Here is a 25,490-nt window from a genome sequence, read left to right as displayed (position 1 = left end):
AGTGTTCTCTCTACTATACCATGGCTTCAAACCAATCACTGGACTTTAGAACTAATGTGTTAATGCCACCGTCTTTTAATTTTATTTATATACGAAGTCTGGGGAGGCAACATCCATTGCCATACTTAGATGCTGGTTATTATCCAAAGTATCTTGTCTATCCTATATAGTTGTAATTCGATTTTTTTAAAAAGTCTTTTGGATTACATCTTTATTCTTAAATAGTTGTGCCACATTTAGAAGTTCTTATTCAGATATATCTTGAGTGGTTGTAAAGAATCTAATCAGCATTAAAATGCCAGCAAGTGTTAACACTTAAGCTTTTATGCAAGAACAGAAGAAGCATTCAAGATAAATCTTAAAAACATCTAATTCACTCAGCATACATAATGTGAACCACAGAATATACAAATATTTCTCAAAATTTTATTGACAGAAACAAGTGTATTCAAATGCAGCACTGAGCAAAAAATAAAAAGAAGAGTCTGGAATGCCAATAATATTAGAGAATCTCACTCATAGATTACATTTCCTCTGATTTAACTAGCACCATTAATTAAAATATCAGAGATTAAATTAGAATCTTTTCTAAAAGTATAAAAAAATCTATCACTATAAAGATTGATTTAATATTCTGGTAATGAAGTTTTACCCTAAATATCTCTTAAAAATCAAATCAGACTTTACTATTTCTAACTGACAAAAGTGGTTTAAAAATGTATTCAGTTCCACAGTTGCTCAAAGACAATTACCCATTAATGCTATTTTTTGGTAACATGTTCATTGAAGATATCCGAAATTGGCTTTTCATAAATCTCTCACTATCAAGAAAATACAGAAAATTGAGATTAGTACTACATCATTTCTAACAGAAGTCTCAGAAAATATTTTTCTAGACTATAAAAATACTAAATTGCATATCAAAGTTTCAGCATATCCAGCTACAGCAGACAAATATTTAAAACACAATGATCTTATACCACAGTATTTTTTATCATCCTGAACATAAAGTACCTTAATAATTTCACTATTAGGTTCATCCTGATTTAACAATCATTTTCCTCATATTGTGTTGTAATCAGATAGTTATGCCAAGATGTATCTTGCTAGTAAAAGAACTGGAAGAACCAACATAAAGTTCTTGGTATTCAAGTTACTTCTGCAAGTACAATCACAGTGGAGAGCTGTTGGATATCCAATTTAGGAATACTTCCATTTAAGGAGTGCTTGTATCCGCACAAGATTAAGAAATATTATGGATGAGGTTTGTTGGTTACATATTATAGTACCATGGCAGTCAAGAGAATAAAATTCTGAATTGGCAACCTAGACTTATCTACTCTGGCATAACAAGGAAAATCACTTATTCCAAGCAACATCAACTTACAGCACAGTATCTGTTTCTCAACGAAGTACAAATGTACCAAATTAATGAACTAGATTTTGAACCAAATCATGGCAAATTATTTGCTATTCAAGTCAATCTACCTATATGGTCCCAAACTGAGATTTCTAAGTATTTTTAAAGCAATACTGTCATACCTTTTGAATCAGAAAGAACCCAAACTGGTCATCTTCTATACCAGCACAAATTTCATAAAATACAGAATGATTTTCTTTTAAAATGTTTTTCTGTGACATGCATCATAATAACTACTACTATTTAAGACTGAAAACATGTCCCTTTTGACAAAGTGAACAAAATCTTCAAGAGGGCACATTGGCTTGCTGGAATGCTTGTGGTGTTCCTGGCAAAAAGAGGTGTGGAATGTGACATCAACTCCATTATAAAGAATACGGATAAAATGATCAGTAGGTCTTTCTCCATCTTGCCACAGTTCAAAGACCAATCTGGCCGCAAATCTTGGAAACCTGGCTTCAGTAATACCCAAGGCACTAAGAACTGGTGACAAAGTGACATCATGAGCAGAATAAAGAACAAAAATCTCTTCCTTCTTGCCTTCTGCAATACGCAGCATCCGGTTGACTGTCTGGTTAAGTACAGGATGAGAGGCCAGTAGTGCATACTTGAAATAAAGTTTCCTTTCACGTCTCTCTCTCTCATCCTCTATCTGATGTGTCTTGATAACTTTAAAATGCTCTAAGTCAATACAGCCATTTTTGGTACAGGGGAAACTGACATTGTGGCAAAAGTGGCATAACAGAGAATCTATGGGGTTAGCAGCTCTTAGCTGCCTCGTGGGAATCCCCACTATTTTTGCCATTTCCACATAAGTGTTCTCTAACTGACTGTTTTTAACACGCAAGAGGTACTGACGACGTTGTTCCTTTTCTAGATACTGATTTCTCATTGGGCAATCACAACTTCCAGAGCAGAAGATAGTGCTCCACTGGTGCCTAAAGTTAATTTTCTTCCAATCAAAATCTGGGAGAAGACTATAGAGCAAGGCCAGTCCACTCTGCAGAGTTCGACTTTTTCCAGTTGTTTCTAAGTAAAGATGCTTTGTAGTCCAATCTTTTGGAAGGAGTTTGTGTTTCTTTAAATAAATGTCTCGTAATAGCTGTCCATTCTTCAAATGCTGAACAACACCTAAGAAAAATGACAACAAAAGTTTTCCTGAATATAAGAGTTGAAGGAAACTATACAAAAGAGAGAACATAAAAAAAAGAGAATACTATGAGGGACAAGTACATAAAAGTTTAATTAATCTTAAATTCTATGATTTTTAAAATGAATGTAAAATATAAATATCTGAACCCAACTCAGCTCTACAAGCTGTACAACCATCATCAATTCATGAAGGAAAATTGCATGCAAATTTATATGTCAGAGATGGCAGAGAGAACTCTGTCCTCCACTTATGGGAGTGATGTGATAATGCTTGTTCCACACCTGCTTTTCCTAGACAGCATAACTTCTATTCAATTCCCCCAAATTCCCTGGGGAACAGTCCCTGGCTGTCTTCTATATTACTCTGGGAATCACCCAAGAAGATGAAAATCAGCTACCATATATAGGCAACTGGCTACCAAGTCTATAACTGGAAAGTCCAGAGGGATGATTTTTTTCTTCTCTATCAGCAAGTATTCTTCAATTTGTAGGGGAGATTGGAATTTCAATTTGCTCAATATAGTCTTTTAATCCAATGTAAATAAATTTTAAAAATCTACCCATCTGCTACTATTCTCTCATTCATTAATCTCCCTTTTTTGGTCTCATTTGACCTTTCCATTCCTGAGCTGGTGGGAACTACTGTCTCAAGAGAAACAATTTAAACTTTTAAAGACCTTTTCATCTTAGTATTCAAAAGGTAGGGTACAGTAAAATTTCAAAATTGGTAGAACCCACTAAGCAATTCCAAGTAGTGAAATGTGGAACTGATGATGAAAAACTGCACACAGATTTCATAAAGCTGCATGGCTAGGCAGAAAACCAAGAGATGAATTTTAATGTAGGCATGTACAAAGTAATATATTTAAGAAAAGATAATCCAAACTATATAATCAGTGGCTCTAACCTATCAGGTACAATCAAAAGAAGAGGTCAAGGGTATATACTACTGATATACTAAAGAAGAAGTATAAAATGTGCTGGTGACTACAGCCAAAAAAAGACAAACAAATGCTAGGCATCCTTAGAATGGGGGAAAAACAAAGGGGAAAACACTTGTCACCTCTGCATAAAACCTTTATGCAGAATACAAATCTCAAAAAGAGATGTAATAAAGCCAGAGAAGAGAAAGCAAATTACTAAACTATGTGGGAGAACTCTTAGAAGATAAACTAAAAAAAATTCATAACTCTTCACTCTACAAGGAGGGGATATGATTAAAGTTCATGAACTCAAGAAGGGCATAAATACATCAAAAATGACTTATTTATCACAGGTTGTATCTTCCTTAGAACTTCTTATGATTTAGTTATTTTTGTATATGCAATAGCTCCAACTAGACTAAGCTCCATATGAGAGAAGGAATCCTGTCTTATCTAAATTTCATCTCTTTCCAAGTGAATTGCATAGTGTTCCACATACAATAGGCACTTAACAAATGTTTGCTGAATCAAATGTAATCAAATCTTAAAATATTAGAACAGGTGAGTCTCTCCTTGATGCTTGAAAGAGCTCAACAGTATTTTTTTGATCAAAAAAGAAAGTCCTGTTTTACAGTGAAACATAAACTTAAGGAACCTGTTATCTGCAGCAGAGTGGAACATCAAATGGAGGAGAGGACCTGTTTTCTATTCTGTCTTATTATCCCCCAGAGACTAATGTAGTGTATTGTACATAAAAGACACTTAATAAATGTTATTGAATTGAACCTCAAGAAGTATGGCAGATTTAAAATATAAATGAGATCAAAGTTTATATAAATAAGTTTTTGATAAATTCTTTGATCCACAATTAATTAAGGGGACTTGGAAATAAATGTACAGGGAACATCTGAAACTGAGACTGGGTTCAAGAAGAAAATTGTGCTCTCTTAGATCATCAACTTTGATGATACTTCTCAGAAGCCAACCAAGGACAAGTTGGATGGGCTACTGGTTTGAATGTAATATGACAATTCTTTTGTTTAGAGACTAACTGCTACTCTAAAGTATTCTGTTAAAGAAGTGACACTGGGTTCTCAAAAGTTATGCCCAAAAAACCCCACCAAATATGACAGGTCCCACACCAAGCTGGAAAAGTTTAGTTTAAGAATTTAGTGACTGTGTATCTGTTGTTTGAGGACCAGTCTAGATAAATTTGGAGAGGCTCATCATTTGCATGGAAACAGTTAACTCTAGAAGACTATCTACTAATACATGGGGAGAGTACCCACAACAACTACAACAGATCCTTGAAGTACTGAAGTAAGATTAAGTATTGCCTCACTTGTCCTAGTGATGTGGTAGAGGATAGGGTCAATCTTTTCAAGTCAAATTTCTTCCCAGTGAATGCCAGGAAGTTACCACTAGAACTGATGCAGCAAAAGCTGTTGATAACTCATAGTAATAACTAACATTTATATGAAGTTTTATGATTTTCAAAGTGTTTTACATATATTATCTCATTTGGTCATAATGGCCCCAAATAAACTTTTTGAAGATTGAAGTTACATGCAAGGCAATGGATTTCAAAATAAAATAACTTTTAAAATAATCATGTAAAGACATAACCAGGAAGTATTTCCAACCATAGAAAACAACCTCTAAGGGAAAATCTGTTCTTCGGAAATTCAAAAGAACAAAGAGAAAACTTGCCTGTCTGTGTGAGTTCTCCCATTTCACACAGTGAATGACTAGGATAAAGAGGCAGGGTACTGAGAGTGCCTTCCATTAAGACTTCAGATGCTTTTGACATGTGATTGATGAAAGCTTCAAGTTTAGGATGGTTTGGTTTCCTAAAAAGGACAAACCAAAATACATTCTAGTCCAACAATTGCTTTATATGATAATATAAAAGCAAAACCATAAACTGATAAAAATTGAATGGTTTATTGTAAGAAATCATACTGTTCAAAGCTAGATGCTTTTTCATACCTATGGTCTCTCTTCATAAACATTTTTAATCCACACTTAAGACAATGAGCTTCAGATCTTCAAATGCATTCAAGGGCAGGCAGCTCCCAATTATCTGTATGCTCCTGAGTTATCTCCTCTTGTAGATTCCAGGCCTCCTCCCTAGATCCACCCAGGGTTTTCTAATTCAACTTCTGTGGGGCTAGCTAGCTAGCCAATAAGCAAATGCTTTTTGGGTCTAGTAGGCTCCTGAGGCTTTAATGCTGACTATTCCCTCTCACCCATCGACCATATTTAAAGAATAAGAGGTAAAACTGGCTCCAAGGATAAAGGGTTATAATCCTAACCATTTCTCAGAGAAGAAACTTGAGTGTGACATGCTGTCATATAAGATCATGAACTGATGTACTGATCACCAGATTTTTAATATTAAAATTTAATTATTATTTGACCATTTACACTGATCAAAAAAATGACTGTCATTCTTCGAGTCCCAGCTTGAGTCCTTCACCTTCTAATTTAAAGCTTTTCTTGGAAAGTTCAGACTACACTCATCTTTTCCTTTAACTTCTATTACACATATTTGTTTTACTGTATAATTTAGCGCTTTATTATACACACTTACTTTCTAATTGTTTCATGTGTCTTGCCCTTATGTAAAGTTGAAAATTCAACTTTACAGTTACTTTATAGAATGATAATATTTAACTCAGCTTGATATGAAACAAACAACAAACAACTAAATGCCTATCATGTAGGGCTATAAAAGAAATTTACAATCGAGTTAGGAAAGTAAAATATATACGCACAAGATCATTTGTTTCCTTGCATCAATTGAGTTATACAGACAAAAACTGCTATAGGATTTCAAAAGAATAAGAAAGGACTTCAAGCTGAAGTGGTCTGGAAAAGCTTCATGGATGAATGAGATTTGAGCAATGCGGTGCAAGATGAATAGGATTTAGATAGATGGGAAGTATGGGGAAGTTATTCTAGACAACAGGAATGCCACAAGCAAAGCCTGAAAGGTAGGAATCTGCTAGTCATATTCAGGAGACAGTACAGGATTTAACTGGGGAGCAGAGGAAAATAAAGTTAAAACACTGTGGACAAATTGTAGGGGGCAATGAATGCCATGTCAGAGAGCTTAGACTGAGTCACTGGAGGTTTTTCAGCAGGTGTATGGATAATGAAAGCAGTATTTTTACAGAATTAACCTTGTAGTGAATAGAAGCATAAGACAAGCATTTCACTTCCATGACTAAAGCTAAAGCATTTCAGCATGTTTATATCACATTTAAACGCACCTTGAGTCAAACCACTGGCTGGCCAAGAAAAAGAACCAGTGTAAAACTTTAAATGTTAATCTTTGCAGTATATTAATATAAAATTAGGTTTAAAAGTAAAATATCTAGTAATAAGTAATTTCCCCTGATTAATGAAATAAGAATTTATGCACACTCTCCAACTAACTACTAAAATACTGATGTTTACTTAGTTACAGAAAGAGGGAAGTTAACTGCTAGATTAAAAACAAGAAACAGCAAAGAAAAAAGCCAAGATCAAACTGCTCTACAGCAAACTCTCACCACCTGAGCTCCATCAACGGTGACATCTCAAATGGATGCAATCATGGTTCTAAATATACTATGATTTCAGTAACCTGACAAAAAAAACACAAACCTCAAAATTTCACTTTGTAAAGGCACATCTTAAAATTATAATGAGCTAAACCTGGAAGACTCTAATATAAATGATGATGTTATCCTAAATACTACAGGGTACATTATGTTTTTCACTAGAGCAGAAAATACAAATTTTCCTAAAAATACATATAAATGTTTGCAATCTTAGAACATTTTCATAAAATGAAAACAAAGCTTTTAATACTTATCTTCATAAACTATAGGTTACCCCTCAAGACATATAAAATGCTTCTCTCAGTATCTTTGGATTCTGATTAAGAATCTAAGCAAAAGCTTTGTGGACATAACCTGGAAATTAAATTTAAGTTACATGACTAAAGACAGTTACAGGAAATAGTTTCCTAAAATCTCCAGGTTTTCACTGTATAATTATTCATAAATACTTTTTCATGTTAAAAATAATTTAATTACCTATTAGGTTTTTTTTCTGTAAGAGGTGGTTTGTGGATCTTAAATATTATCTCCACATAAAAGAAATCCATATTCAGAAATTTTCACTTATGGAATTATTACTTCAATATTTCAAAGATCTATGATCTCACTAGTGTGGGTACTTCTTTCACTTACACAGATCCTGACTCCTCTACATGATCTTTAAGAGTTGCTGAGACAGAAAAAAAAAAACAACAACCCATCAACCTGTGGGTAACCTGGTGATAAACCTCTCTGAATTTAACTGAGTTAGTCCCCAAACCAAAGACAAAAAAAAAACCACCAAAGACATACAGTCTTTCACCAGACCCATAATTAAAGACTTTTCAGCTTGGTATTGAACCTACCAGAGCTGCTGCTACCATAACCTACAAGAAGTCAAGGTCACATCTACCCTTTGATAAGATATCAAATTAGAACTTCAGTGGAGGAAGCAATTAATCAAGTATTTATTTATCAGAAGATGCTTCTTTCTCATACAAATTTTAATGTTATAATGATGTTAGTGGATCTGATAGAGACAGGGACAAATAAAAATTCATTTTACCCTAATTTAACTGTATAATTGTCCTTTTCTTGGACAATAGTTAATAAAACTAAACGTCAGGCATAACACTTTTTGTTTAAACATTAAAATTATTATGAGTTTTGGTGTTTATTAATCAAATCCATGAAATAAATTCTTCAAAAAATATACCTGACCCTGGCCTCATCAGAAATCTTTATGCATGTTGAATACTGAAAGTAATAAAAATGTTAAATTCTTACAGACTTCAAAGAATTGGCCTCATTTTCTTAGTTCACTCTGAGTATCTATTTATATCACAAATGTTAATGCATAAAGCTCAATATAAGACCTCAAAGCCATTTTGCATACCCATTAGAAAGTCAACAATACTGCAGCATAAACTGTATAATTAATGAGTTCTTCACTAGAATACTAAGGAAAAAATAGTAGCCTTCTTATCAGAAAATAAATTCAAATAGTTTACACTGGAATTTAAATTAAGTAACAACGCTGATGCATGTAAATTTATGGAATGATTATTCAAGAGTAAAAAGTATCTAACTGGAAAAACAGCATTCTATTAATTTAAAAAACATTTTTCTATAAAGACTTAAAATCAATTAATATCCTTCTATTCAAGTCTCAAGAGGTAATCTGGTTCAATTCAATAAGTATCTACTAAATATCTAGCCTAGTGTTGAGCACTTTGTGGGATACAAAATAAACATATGAGTAAAGGTCCCAACCATTAAGGAACTGATAATCTTGTTCAGATATTTTAACAGTTAATATAATATTGTCCTATAGGGACACGATAAGTGGAAGGAGAAAAATCTCACTATAACAAAAAGCCAAAGTCCTATACCACAGTATTTTGGATGTGGAAAATGAATTGATTTGAAACAGCCAGTCCTAACTGTACAGACAGATTAGAGATCAACACAAGTTGGTGATTATATGAAATTTCAAGTCACATCATTAGAGAGAGGTAAAAATTCTAATTTGGGCCAAAGATTGCACAAACAGGTGTGGATGACCAAAGGAACTAAATCTGATAGCAGCTCAACTCTGTTACCCTATATGGACCCAGATGAAGTACAATCCTTTCTCCTGTTGTTTTGATTAGGTAATTTCTAAGTATATTTCTACCATATAAATGAAAGTTAAAAAAATACCACTGTTAGGACTTTTTAAAATCAGATCTATTGTCTCATTAGTTTAAGGCAACTTTTGGTAAGGAAATTATCTCCACCAATGATACTTGCTCTGCAATTTATAGTGTTGGGGGGCTCTGAGGAGTTAAGTGATTAGTCACAGTCAGACTGCTTAGTATGTGTCAGAAGCAGAACTTGTACCAAAGTCTTCACTTCACCATGACCAGCCCTAGCCACATGACCACACTACATATTGTGGAAACTATACATCTCTAAATACATTCTTGGCAGCTTATACTTTTTCTTGTAGTTAACTATCATTATAATTTTAAGATCCTAAAATTTCCATATTTGTATTTTCCACTTTCTATTCTTAATATTTTCTCCATTTATTTCTCCATTTATTCATTCAAATATTTACTGAAAATGTAAGATATCATGTTAGTTGGGCATCACAAGATCATGGACCTAGAGCTAGAACCTCATTTTACAGATGATAAAACTGAGGCCCAGGGAGACAAAATGATTGCCAAAGTTACATAGGTAGTAAACTTCAGAGGCGAAATTTGAACACAGGCCTCCAGACTCCATAATCAATATGTCTTTCCACTGTACCATGTTGCCATCCAAAAGATACAAAAAATAAGATGAAGCTCTGCCCTCAAGGAACTTATAATCTAATTTTATTTTTTAAAAACAAACCAAAATTATCATTCATGTTTTTTTAAAAAAGGATCCTGAAGAATATGTTACCTCTATAGTTCCGAAAAATTTAAAAAGTATAAACAAAGTACAGCAACAGGTGGTGATATAAAACAAATGAAACATGTTACTTTCAAAAATGATTATAATTATGGAAAAGATTTTTTAAAATGTAGCTTACCTGTGGGCAACCAAGGTACAGTCAATTTCTGGTCTCTTTGTTTTAGGAATGGCATAAAGTGGGTATCTATCTCCATGACGAATTAACACATGAACCGATACTAGCTTGAAATAATAAGGTGCGTGACCTACATATAAGAAATATATAATTTAAACATTAGTTTTGGGAACAGTGTTAAGATATACTAGCTTTTACAGAAATACTTCAATACAAAAAAGTGTTCCTTCAAAGGTATCTACAAAGCAAAACTCCACCTATCAACATAAACCACTGATTTTCATGAAAAGGATTGGGGCATATTCCTATTTTTAAAAAGATTTTGAACTGTAGATAAACAAACTGGAAGGCTGAGTACTTATTCCTACTATCATTCCTCCCTGACCCTCGAAAATCCAAGAATTTTAACCTTGTGACTCTTCAAAATAGCTCTAAGAAAAAAAGTACTTTGTTAAAGCTACTGAATTTGTTACACGATAGTGCAAAACCTACCTTCTGCACTATGTTCAGTAATGCTTGGGATATTGCAGTAAATACGAGCTTCATGAATAGGATCCACCACAGGAGGTTCAGTCAATGGATCAGGCATTATTCTCTTGCGATTTTTACCATTCATTCCATTTTTGACTGGTGTTACTGGCGTTAGGTGGACTAAAAAAAAGTTTTCAATGTAATTAAGTCATTACATGAAGTATAATTGTACAATGTAATTCTGAATTTCATATTTTAATTGTTTTCTGAATTACGGTGCCTTTAATTCAATGAAGCCACTTCAGTGTCAATTTTTTCATTGGAAATCTTTTTTCAAAATTTTTTCAAAGGAAGTTTACATTTCATTGATATGCTGATAGCAAAGGTTTGGGAGGTTTGGGGAGCTTTTGGTTTGGTCTGTTTTTTTAGGTTGCTGTTTTGTTTTTAACCATTTATTATTAAACAATACTGGTCACAGAACTAATATATCTGAGAGTACTACTGATTCTGAGCTGCAAAAATTAACCACCTAGACATTGCTGAAATAGGGTGGGTTTAACAACAGGATGTGAACATGATCTCCTCTAGCCATCATTTTTTAACTTTTAGGCTAGATTCTCAAGATTATTAATTCTACTCCACAGAATACAAGTGCAGAGTGTTTAAAAACCACAGAACTATATCACAATTTACTTATCTGCTAATAAGAACATAATATGGAGCATAAAAATAAAGCCTCACTTTAATCCAGATAGATTTAAACAAAATAGACTATCTACAGCTTCTTCATATCAGTACTTCCTATTACTTTATCACAGAAGGATATTAGATTGTTCAACACAATTTGCTCTTTAACGAATCACTGTATTTGCTTTCAGGTACCTTGTACTCTTCTAGGTGATATTTTCCATTCAAGATGAATTTTTTTTTTTTTTAAAGACCAATTCTTCACTACTCATGTCCAACAAAATAAATAGGTACTGGATTATGCTTCAGTCTGTAAGTCTGAACTAAAAGATAACAGGATCATTTGTTTCAGTATCTTCCTCAATATTAAAATTAAAGGAAATGTCCAAAGTCAATACGACTGAGGCTTCTAGCATGCTGAAGGGATCATTTCTAGGGGATTTACAGAAAGAGACAGAAGAGTAACACAAGATGAGAACACGAGGAAGTGAAACGGTCTGGGAGTAAAAGTGGTGGATCAATTGATCCACTTAAGCATCAAAGAAGCCCCAAATCAAAAGAATACTGAAGATAATCCAAAGTAACTAAGGTATCAATAAAGGCAACTAACAACACTATTTGTCAGAAGGGGATTTCTCTCAGGGCTGCCCTAAAAAAAGTATGCTCTAGATCCACTGCTAAATTGCTAACAATAATAATAATAATAATAATAATAATAATAATAATAATAACAGCTAGCATTTATATAATAGCACTTTACAAATGTTATCTCATTTACTCATCACAACCCTGGACGGTAGGACACTCAAGTAAATTCAGAATTTCTAAGCTCAAGCAATCCACAGCTTCAGCCCCACTCTATGGCAGGGATTATAATAGGCATGTGTCTACCTCCCTGATAGTGTTTTTTTAAGAAAGCTTTACATAAGAGAGAGAGATTCATGGTTTCACGTATAATCCTCTTTTTCTATTCTTTTAATGTCCTCTTTTTTTGGTGTCTGTTAAATTCAGAATAAAAAATAAAAATTTTAAAATAATGATAATAAGGGGCAGCTAGGTGTCGAAGTAGATAGAGCACCAGCCCTGGAGTCAGGAGGACCTGAGTTCAAATCTTGCCTCAGACACATAACACTTACTAGCTGTGTGACCTTGAGCAAGTCACTTAACCCTAACTGCCTCATCAAAAAAAAATTGCTAAAATAATGATAATAATAAATTAAAAGCCATAGGACACCTATGGTTAGAAGGCATAATCAGAAAGAGAATTCAGCAAAGGAGACAGAGAAGGAGGTATCATACAGGTAGGAAGCAAACCAAGAGAGAGTGGTATCCCAAAAATCTAGAGAGAAGAGAATATCAAGGAGGAAAAAATAATCAACAGTATCAAAGGCTGCAGAGAGGTCAAGCAGAACGAGGATTGAGAAAGGACCCTTGGATTTGGCTACTAAGAGATCATTAGTTACAAAACAGATTTTATACAATGCTATAATAAAAATTCCTACTGGTGACAGTGGTTTTAAAACCATTTTTGAGTCTTATTCCTATTTGTACTAAGGTGTCTTACATAGAACAGACTCTGTGAAGGCCAATTCTTTCAAAATAATTAGAAAATATTAACTATATATGGCATCACTCTACAAGTCTTAATAAAAAAAAAATTAGGCTACTGTACTGGATGAAAATTAAAAATGTAACCACAAGTCAGAACCAAGCATGAAAGATATTTACTGAAACAAAAAGTCTATGCAACTGAGGTCAGGAATTTTCTTAAGAGGATCCTATAGCCCTCAATAAACCTATTTAACTTTCTTTTAGGTAAAAGTTAAAATAAACTTGATTATAACAGTGCCTTGCACACAATAGGCACTTAAGGTTATTGATGTTCAATCTAGGTTTATTTAAACAGTAATCCACATACTCACATATGATTAATGCTAAGAAAACTGACTGTCTTCCTTATCTATGTTTGAAACACAATAAGACTAAACACAAAAATAAAAGATTAAGTCATGAAACTGGTAATCACCTACAAGTGAAAAGCAGAAACAAAAATAAAGCAATGATTCATGATGAATCCATTAAGTCTCCAAGGTCTTTGCCACATGCACAACTTTATTTTCAAATGCTCAATTCAATTTAAGCAATTACATTTTCAAGCAATAGCCAATTAAGTATGAAATGTTCTCCTAATAACAAAAGGCATATACTTTTTTATATATCCTTAATTTTTCACTCTAAAATCAGAAATTTTTGAATTCAACACTTCTATTAAGAACTTATTTAGCAGTAGTATGTTAGGCACTGGAGAAAATTAAAAGCTTTTATAACATCCCAGCTCTCATATAGCATACAGTCTAGGAAGGAGCTAACCTATAAAAACAGACAACTATAATATGCAAAACTGGATGATAACTGTATAAAAAAGGTTTTTAAAAAAAAGTCCTTTATGACATCTTAGGAAAGACACTGATCCCAAAGGGCTCAGGGAAGACTTCAGATATTAAGTGGTATTAAATAATGAAAACCAAAAGCAGAAATACCAGCAATTTCATAATTCAAAACATTAAAATATAAAATCATTTAAAGCTATAAAAATATTTTTGTTACTTCCATATTCAGAAAATTAGTCCAAAAATGGGGCAAAATCCATTTATTTTAAATAACACACTTACAGACCAGTTCGTACAGAAAACCCACTTAATCAAACTTTCAACATCTACTTTCTCACACCATAATACTTAGTAGTTTGTATGTAAATAAGTCTAATTTCCACAGTATCATAGAGGAAGTTTTTAAAGTTTACCTTGCAAAAAATGGAGTATATCTTATAACTCTTTGTACCTCTACACACCAAATATATTATACATGATTAAAATGTTTGTTCACTAATGGATTTCAACAATGTCTTTATTAAAAGAAAAATACTACTGAAAAGAAAACTTTTTTTATTTTAAACAGCATCGTGACTTACTTCTGTTTAAAACATCAGAAAAAGAGAACCACTAACATAGTAAATAACATCGTTTCAAAACACAAGAACAAACAAATATAACATCGTAACATACTACTTCATAAGACATTATCCTATGATGTTATATTTGATTATACAACTTAAAAAATTTATGTTGTTAATTCACTATATACAAATTAGTCAAAGAAAGTAGTGATGTGAAATTCATTTAAGAAGTAGCAAGCCTAAAGAATTTAGGTCATATAAAGAACATACTTAATTGAACTTTCACCATTTAGTTTCTTATACCATAGCCCTCAATATTACCTAAATAGATAAACCTAATTTCCAACATAATGGAAGAAATGCAAAAACAATAGTTTCCATGAAAGTTTACCTAGGAGCAGAAATGAAGTAAAAATATCCATGTCTTAATTTCTGATGCTTCTGTATCACCAGTATATCCAAGAAATAAAGTCCTTGTACACAGGATAATTCACCCTGCAAAATGTGCCTATAAAAGTATGCCTTAAAATTGACTGTCCTAAAACAGAAGGTACTTTCAGTGGAGTTATATAAGCAAACCAAGCAAAGCCAATTCAATGACGTGGAAACCAACTCATGAAACAGAAATGAAGCAGATAGAATGAACCCTTATTCTAGCTTCTACCCTTTAGTACCTGTCAACTTTTCAAAATAAAAACTGGAGTTGACTCTAAATAAGAGTTCACTTCTCCAAGCAAAGACTGGAAAATTTCTGAATGAAAAGTTATAAACAAACTACTGAGTCATCCCAAACATTTTAAAGTATTACACTTTTAAATTCATTAACCAACCACAGATCCATTACTTTTCCTTATTTTAAAAAGATAAAATAGGTGCCAGCTAGGAGGATAGAGCACCGGCTCTGGATTCAGGAGGACCTGCGTTCAAATCCAGCTTCATAACACTTCCTGGCTATGTGACCCTGGGAAAGTCACTTAACCCCACTGCCTAACCAAAAAATAAATAAATAAAAGATAAAATAATAATTTCAATAATTATTCAACAATAATTCAACAATAACATCTTAAGCATCTATTATAAGCCTGGAGGTTAAACAAAGAAACTTGCTAAAAACTTGCTCACCTAAGTCATTTCATTCTAAACTGTGACTTCTCCCAAACTACACCATATTCCCAGACTATGCCCCACCCTTCACAATCCCACTGTGCTCTTTCCCATAATGCTGCGGTAATTTCACTCCAATGAATCCTTCTTTAGACTGATTATAAGGATAATGCCTCTCATTTAAAAGTTCCTCATCTATATGTGCAATTCCAAGTTTGAATTATTGAGGGACAAATAACAGTAAGATTCATGACTAAGTGTATAATGTTTTATCAGCAATCAAAAGAGAGTCACAGATGCAGAAACAGATAAAATGGAAAAGGGATGAGGGTCAATCAGAGAAAATTCCTAACAGGCCGGTGAACGAAGAGTAAAGAAGTCACAATTAGCCAAAAAGAATGAGGAGGGAGCAGGGAAGGATGAACAATATGCAAATACAAATGAAACAAACTAGAAAATACACTTTCACTTACTTTCCATTGTTACATTATAAATACAACAAAGAGCTCAGATTTCCCACACCTCACTATTCACTAAAGGAATAAACAATGAATACCTTAATCATTTCTTCTATACTAGGATACTCTGCCATAAAGAGGCAAAATAAAATGGGGGGTGGGGGTGGAGCAGGCAGAATGACATACTTACAGAATTGTAGACTGATGCTCAAAAAGGCTAGTAAAGCAGCCAAGACCAGCAGCAACAAAAAACGATTTCGGAAAAGCATTATTTTTTGTTCTACTTTCTCTTCATGGTTTCACCTTAAACTGGAACTATGCCCTGGAATAAAAAAGGCAATAAACACATGTTGAAAGGTTGGAAAACTAAGCATGTCAACTGCTGGACTGAAAAAAATTCAATTACTCTTTGCCCTGGCAGACAAGAGCTAATCCCTGACCACAAAAAAAATCTTTTATTGTTTTTATTTGCTCTATTCAGAAAAAACTTTGAAAATACATAAAAATGCAGTAATCCTACATTTATCTGGCATCATAGGGGAATAAAGCACTCTACACAAGCAATTTTCTTCCAGATGATGAAACTTTCCTTTTTTAGCCTTCAATTTTTTTTTTAATCTTTAACTCTTCTTATAGAAATCTTAACTTTTTCTACATTTTCCTGCCTCCATAAACATACTAATAAATTCTAAACTTCTATAAGCTCCTTAAAGGGCAAAGCGTATGTTTTTTTCACATTTTGTGTCCCCAGAGACTATCAGCAGCAAATACCTAATAAATGCTGAATTGGCACAATTTAACCTTTCTTTGATGAAATAGGCCTATTATGATGAAGTATTCTGCTTGTAGCCAGCTGTGTGATTTATTAAATCACTTAATCTCACTTAGCCTCAGTTTCCTCTTCTTCATCCATAATATGAGCAGAATGAACTTAATATTTTTAAGGTTCCTTCCAAGATTCTATACTGACATTATACAGTGAAATCATCAAGGGGTACCTTAAGTGTGTAAGGCTGCCTGTTCTACACTAAACAGTCACAAAAAGCCAGTCAGTCAGTCAGTCAGTCAATAAATATTTATTAAATTTACTATATGCCAAGTAATGTGCTATGTACTCAGGATAAAAATTCAGAAAAAGATAGTCCTGGGCCTGATGGAGTTTATAAACTAATGGAAGAAGATAACACACCCAAGAAATCTGAATGGGGAAGAGAGGCAGGGGAGGGGAGACGTGGGGAAAAGTTCCCAGATCACGGCTGTGGTGGAGGAATCAAAGAAATCCAAAATTAGGGCAGCCAGAAGTCCAAAATGACAGCGTTCAGATGGGAAATGAGATGTTTAAGGAGGCTTCTTTTCCAGTTCATTTGTCTGCTTTTTAAAATGTTTCTGAATCATCCCTCATTACTAAGTCTCTCAGGGATCACTGGTACTTGTTCAATTCAATTCAATTTAACAAATATTTATTAAGTACCTGCAAGTGAAAAGTATTGTGCCAGATGCTGGAGGGCATAAAGACAAAGAAAATAGCCCCTCCCCAGAAGAGGTTACTCTTACTTGCTGGCAGTGAGCTCTCCTCTCTTCAACTCACTATTTTGCTTTATAAGCTCTGAAAAATTAGACAGCGAAGCTAGTTAGTTATAACTCTGTATCAACAGTAAAAACAAATGAGGCCATGAGGGATCTTCCTTTGAGTAAAGTGCAAGATCTTTCGAGAATGAATTCTCTAACATCTATGTTTACTACCAAGGAGCCTTTGGGGGGGGGCACTTCCTGGCTTAGAAGCCACATTCCGGATGACAGAAGGTGGACCTATGAGGTGCTAATTTATAATTCAATGTGCAAAAATGTATTTTACATAAGATCAAAATTAGGGTAATAGGATCATAAATTTAGAGCTGGAAGAGAAATTAGCGATCACCTAGTCCAAATCTTCCTCTGACAAATGAGAAAATAGAGGCCTAAAGAGGTTAAGTGATTTATTCAAGCTCCTACGGGCAGTAAGTGGCAGAGCTGAGACTGAAACCTGGGTCCTTTGCCTCTGGTATTTTCTTTTAAACCACAGGTCATTTTTTCTGTAGCACTCAGAACTTAATAGAATAGTTCAGATATAGTTTATCCAGCACTGCAGAGTATACTTCTTTTTCACTAAAGACTTTTGTCACTTCTTTGTGCAATGTGATACATATTAAATTTTAAGTCGAAAATCTGGATCTTTTTTATGTGAACTATTGAACTATGCCAATTCATACCCATGCAGTTGATTTTTTAATCTAAACAATAGATTTTACATTTCACCCTATGTGATTTTACCTTCTTGGTTTCAGTTGTCATCCAACAGCTCAATAATTCCTCTCAGTTTTATGTAACTTTAATAAGCATATAAAATTGATTTAAAGTTGAATAAAATATAAAACTGAGTCTAGGATACCTTAAATTCCTTTAGTTTATTTTTATTTATCCCTTTTTATTTTATTTTCATATAAAACTGGGCAACAAACTAATTAAAAGTGATTTCAACTCATTTTATTTCTTAGGGATTGTTTTAATGAGTCAAATAGGGTTAAACATTACAGAAAACTTAGTAAATTAGCAATTACAGAAAACTAATCCCACCTCTGTTTAGAAAGAGTTCTTAACATAATTATCCAAGTTAACTACAAGGCTACTTTCCTAGTGTCTAAGTGTGACCAAGACAAGGGTGAAAGTGTTTGATGTCCTCTGACTACATAGGATATAAATGTCTCACTGACACCACATTTTGGTAACTAGATGGAACATGAATCCTTGCCTCCAATGCTAGGTGATTCACTGGTAGAAGAATGGATGACTAAAATCAAGAGTTGTGTAAAGCTGTGCTATGCCCTTAGATTTGGGCTTAAAAGGAGAATATATGGAGAGAATAGAAGGACTACAAACAGATTCCCTGGAGGCAGAACTCCCCAAGAGACAAGTTCCTGGACCAAGGCTTCAGGAGATAAAAGAAGTCCTACAAAGTACCAAAAAGGAGTCAGAAGCATCATGAAAAACAGTCATAACGTTAAGGAGTATAGCTGGCTGGACCTGTACTGGTGTACAGTGAGAAGGTATTTGATTCTTTATGACCCCAGTTCTTTCCCCTTTGGAGGCAGCTTCAATCTTAAAAAAATATTTTAAATCTGGATGACTATATTTCTGGGAGGAGGGGAGAGAGGGGGCTTCACTAAAGAAGGAAGGAGAGCTGTCTTGATGCTTACAACCTTGGGTACAAGCTCCTTGTGCTTTGAGCTTTCTGTCAGATAAAAGTAAAGCCTCTCCTGTATTCTCTTACATGAGAGGGCTTACATGAGGGCATTTTTACTTTTTCTTAGAGATTTAGACACAAGCCATATACTCTAATGTTCCCAGGCAAGTTGACAGATAAAGTCAAAATGGACCAAATTCTGATGTTCTCAGGGAAAACTTGGATGGGGATGTTAATTAAAGAAAGCAATTTATGTGAGGTACCAAGATTGAAAACAGTCCATATAAATCCAGAGCTTAAGTTCAAGATCCCAAGTTCAACTAAAATATTCAGAACCTCAACCTTAATTTATCATTTTCTTAAAGAAATGAACCAGATGAGCCATGTCATTACCTCTACCTTAAAAGTGATCCTGAATGGAATATGGTTATAAAGGAATGAGATTGCTCTTTTAAATAAACATACCAGAACTTAGACGGCCATATGTTTCCTCCTTCAAAAACTTACCTTCCAAGACTAAAAACTTATTCCAATGATGCTTCCATTTTCAAAACATTTTTGGAATTTCTATTTTGAAATTACCTTCACAGGCCATTTTCCAGACCCACATAAGAAAGCTGGTCTCATTTTATAGTTACACCACCGTGACCAAAATAAAAAAGAAGGAGACTGTGTGTGGGCCCTCCTTAGAGTCTGGTCCATTCTGCTTTACGCTAGTCCATCTTTTCAAAGTCCAAGAGAGAGCACAGGTATTTATTATGGGAACTGCAATAGAAGATGCTAAATAACTATAGTAAAGGAAAAATACAGTAAATGATATGTTCAGTCGTGTCCAATTCTTCATGACCCCATTTGGGGTTTTCCTGGCACAGGTACTACAGCAGTTTGTCATTTCCTTTTCCAACTCATTTTACAGATAAGGAAACTGAGGCAAACAGGATTAAGTAACTTGCCCACAGTCACACAGATAGTACGTGTTTGAGGCCAGATTTGAACTCAGGTCTTCCAGGCTCCAGGCCCAACACTATCCAGTGAGCCAGCTAGCTTCTTACATTTTACTTCCCTCCATTTACTCTCCAGTTCAGATGCTGGTCTTCTTGCTACTCCTCACAGGGGTTGCGCTATCTCCCTATGCTATACCTCTTCACGGTAAACCAAAATGTTCTTTCTCATCTCTACCTTGCTGCTTTAGCTTTCTTCGAGACTTGGCTCAAATCCCACCTTCTACAAGAGTCTTTTCCTGGTCCCACTAAACTCCACTATTAACACTTTCCCTCTGAATATCCTATGTGTACATAGCTGTTTGCAAGTTATCTCCCTAATTAGAATGTGAGTTCCTTGAAGGCAGTGATCGTTTTTACCTTTCTTTGTTAGCACAATGCCATAGTAATAGCTTAGTAAAGTTGACTTGAAAAAATATCAGGTATTCATGTTTTTATTTCTGTGTGTGTTTGTCACACATGGTGATATATACATGTGTGTATATATATGTACATATAACATCTATTACTATATATATTATATATTACTATGTTATATATTGTAAGAATTTAAGAAATGCTTACTGACATGGTATCTGGGGAAAATCAAAGAATGCCAAGCAGATAATATGGTCTTTTTGTAGTGGACAATCCAATCTGGACAATGAAGAACCACTAATTCTTATCAGGAAATACCAAGATTGATGGGATGTTAATGGGATTGATAGGAAAATTAATCTGGCAGTAGACTAATCTAGGCCAGATTGAGAAAGAGGTGGCAATTACAACAATACAGAAGAAAGGTGTTTATCTGAATTAGGGTGGTGGTTGTGGGAACAGTAAAAAGGATGTCAGAGGGGCAGCTAGGGGGCTCAGTAGATAGAGTACCAACCCTGGAGTCAGGAGGACCTGAATTCAAATCCGACCTTAGACACATAACATTTACTAGCTGTGTGACCCTGGCAAGTCACTTAACCCCAAATGTCTCACCAAAAAAAAAAAAAAGGATGTCAGACACATCTCAGACAGGGTGGCACAGATGAAAGAGTACTGGGCTTAGAATCAAAAGATCTGGATTCAACCACCCTCTATGACACTGTACATATGGAGAGGCAGCTAGGTGGTGAAGTGGATAGAGCACCAGCCCTTAAGTCAGGAGGACCTGAGTTCAAATCTGGCTTTAGGCCAAACACTTGACACTTAACTAGCTGTATGACCCTGGGCAAGTCACTTAACCCCAACTGCCTAAAAACAAAACAAACAGACACTGTACCTATGGCCCTGGCCAATTCACTTACCTACTCTGAGTCAACCTATTTCAAAGGGTCATAAGGAAAAGAATTTATAGTGCTATAAAAATACAGGTTATTAGTGCTGTAGAATCTATAGTGCAAAACAAATTATTGTATTTAGTGGGAGGGAGGAGTCAAAGGTGATTACAAAGTTTTATGACTAGTCCAATCAACTGAACTAGAAAAGAAACAGTTGGAAAAAGATGAATTTTGGTTTATAATTTCTCAAATTTGTATTATTATCTTTAAAAAAACACTCTCAGAGACATGTGCTATTCCCATTTTACTATGTGGAATGTCAGGAGGGCCTATAACTCTAGCGCTAGCTCTAGCCTTTCTCTAAATAATGTTGGTCAATTCTATCCAAGCTGTTGCAACTGAATGAGTTGTTCCATTTCCACATACTGAATAGCTGGCATTCCCCTTCACTCCTCTGGCTGCCTTTCAGGTTGTGACAGTATACCTAAGTCACTTCAGTATATTAAACTAGCACTACAATTACTAGTTTCCTCTACAGCAGCAATGCAGGGGGCTGATTCAGCCTCTTTCACTATTTCTTTCCACAGTTTTTGTCCTGGAATGTTCTCCCTCCCTCTACCATAAGGAAACAATTACCACCAGTCTCTCAGCATACTTAAATTGCTGGGTTCTGTGTCAATTATTCAAGCTTTCTTTGGAATTTAACAGTACGACCAGTCCTACTGATCAGCTGTAAATAATTTGGAATCTCAGCACTCCAGGTAGAGTAAAACATTGTTTTACAACGCATAAAAACTACTTCTATAAATCAGTTCCTATGTTTCCATTTTTGCCATTATTCCCTAAAAAGAAGTCCCTAGTTTCATATCCCCCAGAGTCAGCTGCTCCTTCCAAAAAGCAAGTCAAACCCATTCTATAAGTATGCCCTATGATCTGTGAACAAGTTTTCTAGCCCCTCATTAAAACAAGAAATACACAAATACCCATAATACACAATTTTTTTTAAAAAAAAGAAATCAAAATTCTTTATTAGTAATCTAACCACTACTGGTTTTGGAACAAGAATATGCATTTATTCATTTATCTTCAAGGTAAGTCACTAAGAATCCCCAGATATCAATCAATGAATCAAAAAAGTGCTTGTTACAAATCTACTATGGACCAGGCAATACATCATGCAATAGAAATATAAAGACAAAACTGAAATAGTCCCTGCCCTCAAGAGTTTACATTCTATCAAGGCCATAAACATGTGCATCCAAAGCAGATACAAGATAATTTAAGGAAGAGGGAAACATGAAAAGGCCTCTTGAAGAAGCTCTCAAGCTGAGCCTTGAAGGAAATTAGGGATTCTAAAATGTGAAAGTGAGGAGAGATATATCTTTCAAGTACGGTATGGAATAGTCAATGCCCAGGCATGAAGACAATAGATGTAGCATCTCATATGAGGGACAGTGAGAACAGTATGGCTAAACTATCATGTCTAAAAAGAAGTAATGTGAAATAAATCAGGAAAGGTCAGGTGGGACCAGGTTGTAAAGAGCTTTAAATACTAAAGAGAAGAGTTTATATTTGACCCTAAAAGTGACTGAGAGCCACTGGAGTTTATTTATTAGGAGAGTGACAGACCTGACCTTTAGGAAAATCATTTTTGCAGATGTGTGGAAGACAGATTGAAGTGCAGAGACTTGAAGAAGGGAGACAAATTAGGTGGCCATTGTGGGAGTCCAGATGAGAGGTGATGAGGGCCCGAGCTAAGATGGTGGCTCTGTGAGAAGAAAGAAGGGATACATGAGAGAGATATTGTGAAGGTAGAAATGGCAAGATTTGGAAACTGACTGGTCATATAAGGTGAGAGTGAGGGGTCAAGGATCACACTAAGATTGTAAATGTGGGTGACTGAAATCATGATCTTTATAATATTCCACTCAGTGTTTTATTCAACAATGAAAAAGAAGTCTATTAATGAATGTGGTGCTCCTAGTAAGCCATTTTAAATAATTTGATTAAAATGCTCGAAAATATGGTAATATATAGTTTGCATTTAAAAATAATAAACACCTATCATGTCTAAGCTGAATTCATGCGGTCAATGGTTTTGAAATTTTATTTTTATTATTTTGCATTATTTTGAAAAACACAAAGAAGTATAGTGGATAGAAAGCTCTTCTATTCTTTAGTCAGAATGACATATGCTCAAATCCCACCTCTGACATACAGTGGCATGTGACCCTGGGCAAGTCACCGAACCTTTCAGCGCCCCAAGCAACTCTCCAAGATTATAAACTGCAAAAGTGTTGATCTGCACTGGAGTCTTCTCAACTGGGTTCCTTTTACCAATGAAATCAAAGTTCCACATAAATGCACACAAATTAAGAACCTGAAGACCTGATAGTATTGCTTTCTTAATTCAGTTCATCTGCACTGAACTTCAGAGCCACAGCAATAATGAACCCAACAATTAAAGGACAAAACATTTCAGACATCACCTAGCTAACAGGGAACTAACAATCTATTATGAAATAAACGAGAAAAAGTAAAAATACAGAAATGTTTTTAAAAGTACTCTCTACAGCTAATTTTCAATTCCAAATCCAAAGACTTGGCACATTTACCTTTTCAAAGCTGTAAAAATTACATGTCTAGACAGACTCTGGTTTCAGAATATATGACACCACAGCTGATCTGCCAGGGCTAGGCTTACTCAATTACTTCCTGGTTTCTTACTGTCATCAACTCTCCTGATGGCCTTCATTTCTCCTCACAGTGCCTCGCACACAGTAAGCACTTAATACATGTTTACTGATTGACTATCATTCATTCCTAGCCTTCAAGGAAAAATGGAAATTTTTTTCTCTCCTACTCTGCTGCCTAAAAATGACAAGGAAACTTTACTATTCTAACAGTTGTACAAGTAAGTACTACCAGGAAAAAGAAAATGGTTAACAAAAGAGGAAGTAAATATAAAGATCATAAGTTAAATCTAGTCCTAACTGCAAATATATAGGGACCTCCAATTTTCTTAGTCACCTCTTTCTTGTCTAACTTCTTTCTTTGATGTTTCATCCAAAAATTCATCTGGGATAGATGCTAGATCAAGCTCTAGGGCAGTGTAGGCATTTAGACAAGGTAGTTTAACTAGTGCTGCTGGAATCTACTTCCTCAAGGTGTATGGCGGGGCCCCTGCTCTGTGGCACAATCATTTCTTTTTATGGGCCTTACAGCACCCTCACCTGTGTTTCAAGCCTGCAGCCACTTCCTTGCCCTTTAGTTTCATTGGCTATGGGATCTGTTAAAATACTGTCCCTGCCCCATGCCTCCTGGATTTATATGACTATAAGCCTTCTACATAAATACAGAACCCTCCTCTAAAGCTCTCAATGACTCAAGTAGCTGGAAATTCTCTCCTACCATATTCTCCGTCCTAGTTACTTTAACTGAAGGAAATTTGCTAGCCAATTGTTATGGATAATTTTGTGCTCTGTGGTTAAGTTAGCTTCTCCAACAGCCACCTAGCATACCAGGATCCCCTCCTCTCTGAAAGCCATGTGGCCCTGAATCATGTGGCTTATTAAAGCTACCCCAAAGACCCTTCCTTTGCCTAATGTCTTCCCTGACTCCTGAAACAGTTCTACCCGGACTAATTTATCCTATCAGCAACTGGAAATGCAAGTCAGAGTTTCATAGAGAGGTCAGGGTTACAGTTACAGATTCGGAAATCATCTGTACAGAAATAACAATAAAATGACATAAGATGCCATCTAAAATATTATATTCAGTTCTAAGCCTTGAGTTCGTATTATATGAGGATTGGTTGAAGTAATTGTGCATGATTAGCTTGGAAAAAAGAACACGAGGTGGGGGGAGGACTAATTTGCTAATAATAAAACAGGTGCTCCAAAGCAGGAGGAGTGAAGGTAAGAAACACATGACAGCTATTTTCAAATATGTGTCATTTTGGAAGAGGGAGCAATGGGTAGAAGATGCAAAGAGGAGAATTTAGGGTTAATGTCAGGAAAAACTTCCCTATAATTAGAGCTATCCAAAAATGGAATGGTTTTCTTCAAGAGATGGTGGTTTCCATCTCCCTGAAGTTCTTCGAGCAGAGGCTGGAAGACTCCTTTCATGGAGGAGTTGGGGTAGATGGTTGCTGAGGTTCCTTCCAACTCTCAAATTCTGTGATTTTGAGATCCTAAGGTC

The 25,490-nt window shown here is 34.8% G+C and overlaps 1 protein-coding gene across 4 annotated transcripts in view; it reads right to left on the bottom strand.

Annotated features, from left to right (window-relative positions):
- Positions 1–412: 412 nt before the first annotated feature.
- PXYLP1 (2-phosphoxylose phosphatase 1) overlaps positions 413–25,490 on the bottom strand; it is a 53,851-nt gene continuing 28,773 nt past the window's right edge. For 3 of the 4 annotated variants that reach the window (XM_020967181.2, XM_020967182.2, XM_020967183.2), the window contains exons 2-6: positions 16,010–16,141; positions 10,636–10,794; positions 10,147–10,273; positions 5,206–5,345; positions 413–2,551 (exon numbers count right to left, since the gene is read on the bottom strand). In XM_020967181.2, coding sequence (XP_020822840.1) covers positions 1,620–2,551; positions 5,206–5,345; positions 10,147–10,273; positions 10,636–10,794; positions 16,010–16,088 — 1,437 coding nt within the window. In that variant the 5' untranslated portion in view covers positions 16,089–16,141 and the 3' untranslated portion in view covers positions 413–1,619. The remainder of the gene's footprint in view (positions 2,552–5,205; positions 5,346–10,146; positions 10,274–10,635; positions 10,795–16,009; positions 16,142–25,490) is intronic. The other variant, XM_020967184.2, reaches the window with a different exon arrangement.

This window comes from Phascolarctos cinereus, unplaced genomic scaffold (genome assembly GCF_003287225.1).
Source record: "Phascolarctos cinereus isolate Bilbo 61053 unplaced genomic scaffold, phaCin_HiC Scaffold_726;HRSCAF=1367, whole genome shotgun sequence".
Classification (NCBI taxonomy): Eukaryota; Metazoa; Chordata; class Mammalia; order Diprotodontia; family Phascolarctidae; genus Phascolarctos; species Phascolarctos cinereus.
Note: the sequence above shows the minus strand (reverse complement) of the source record. Positions and strands in the feature narration are given on the sequence as shown.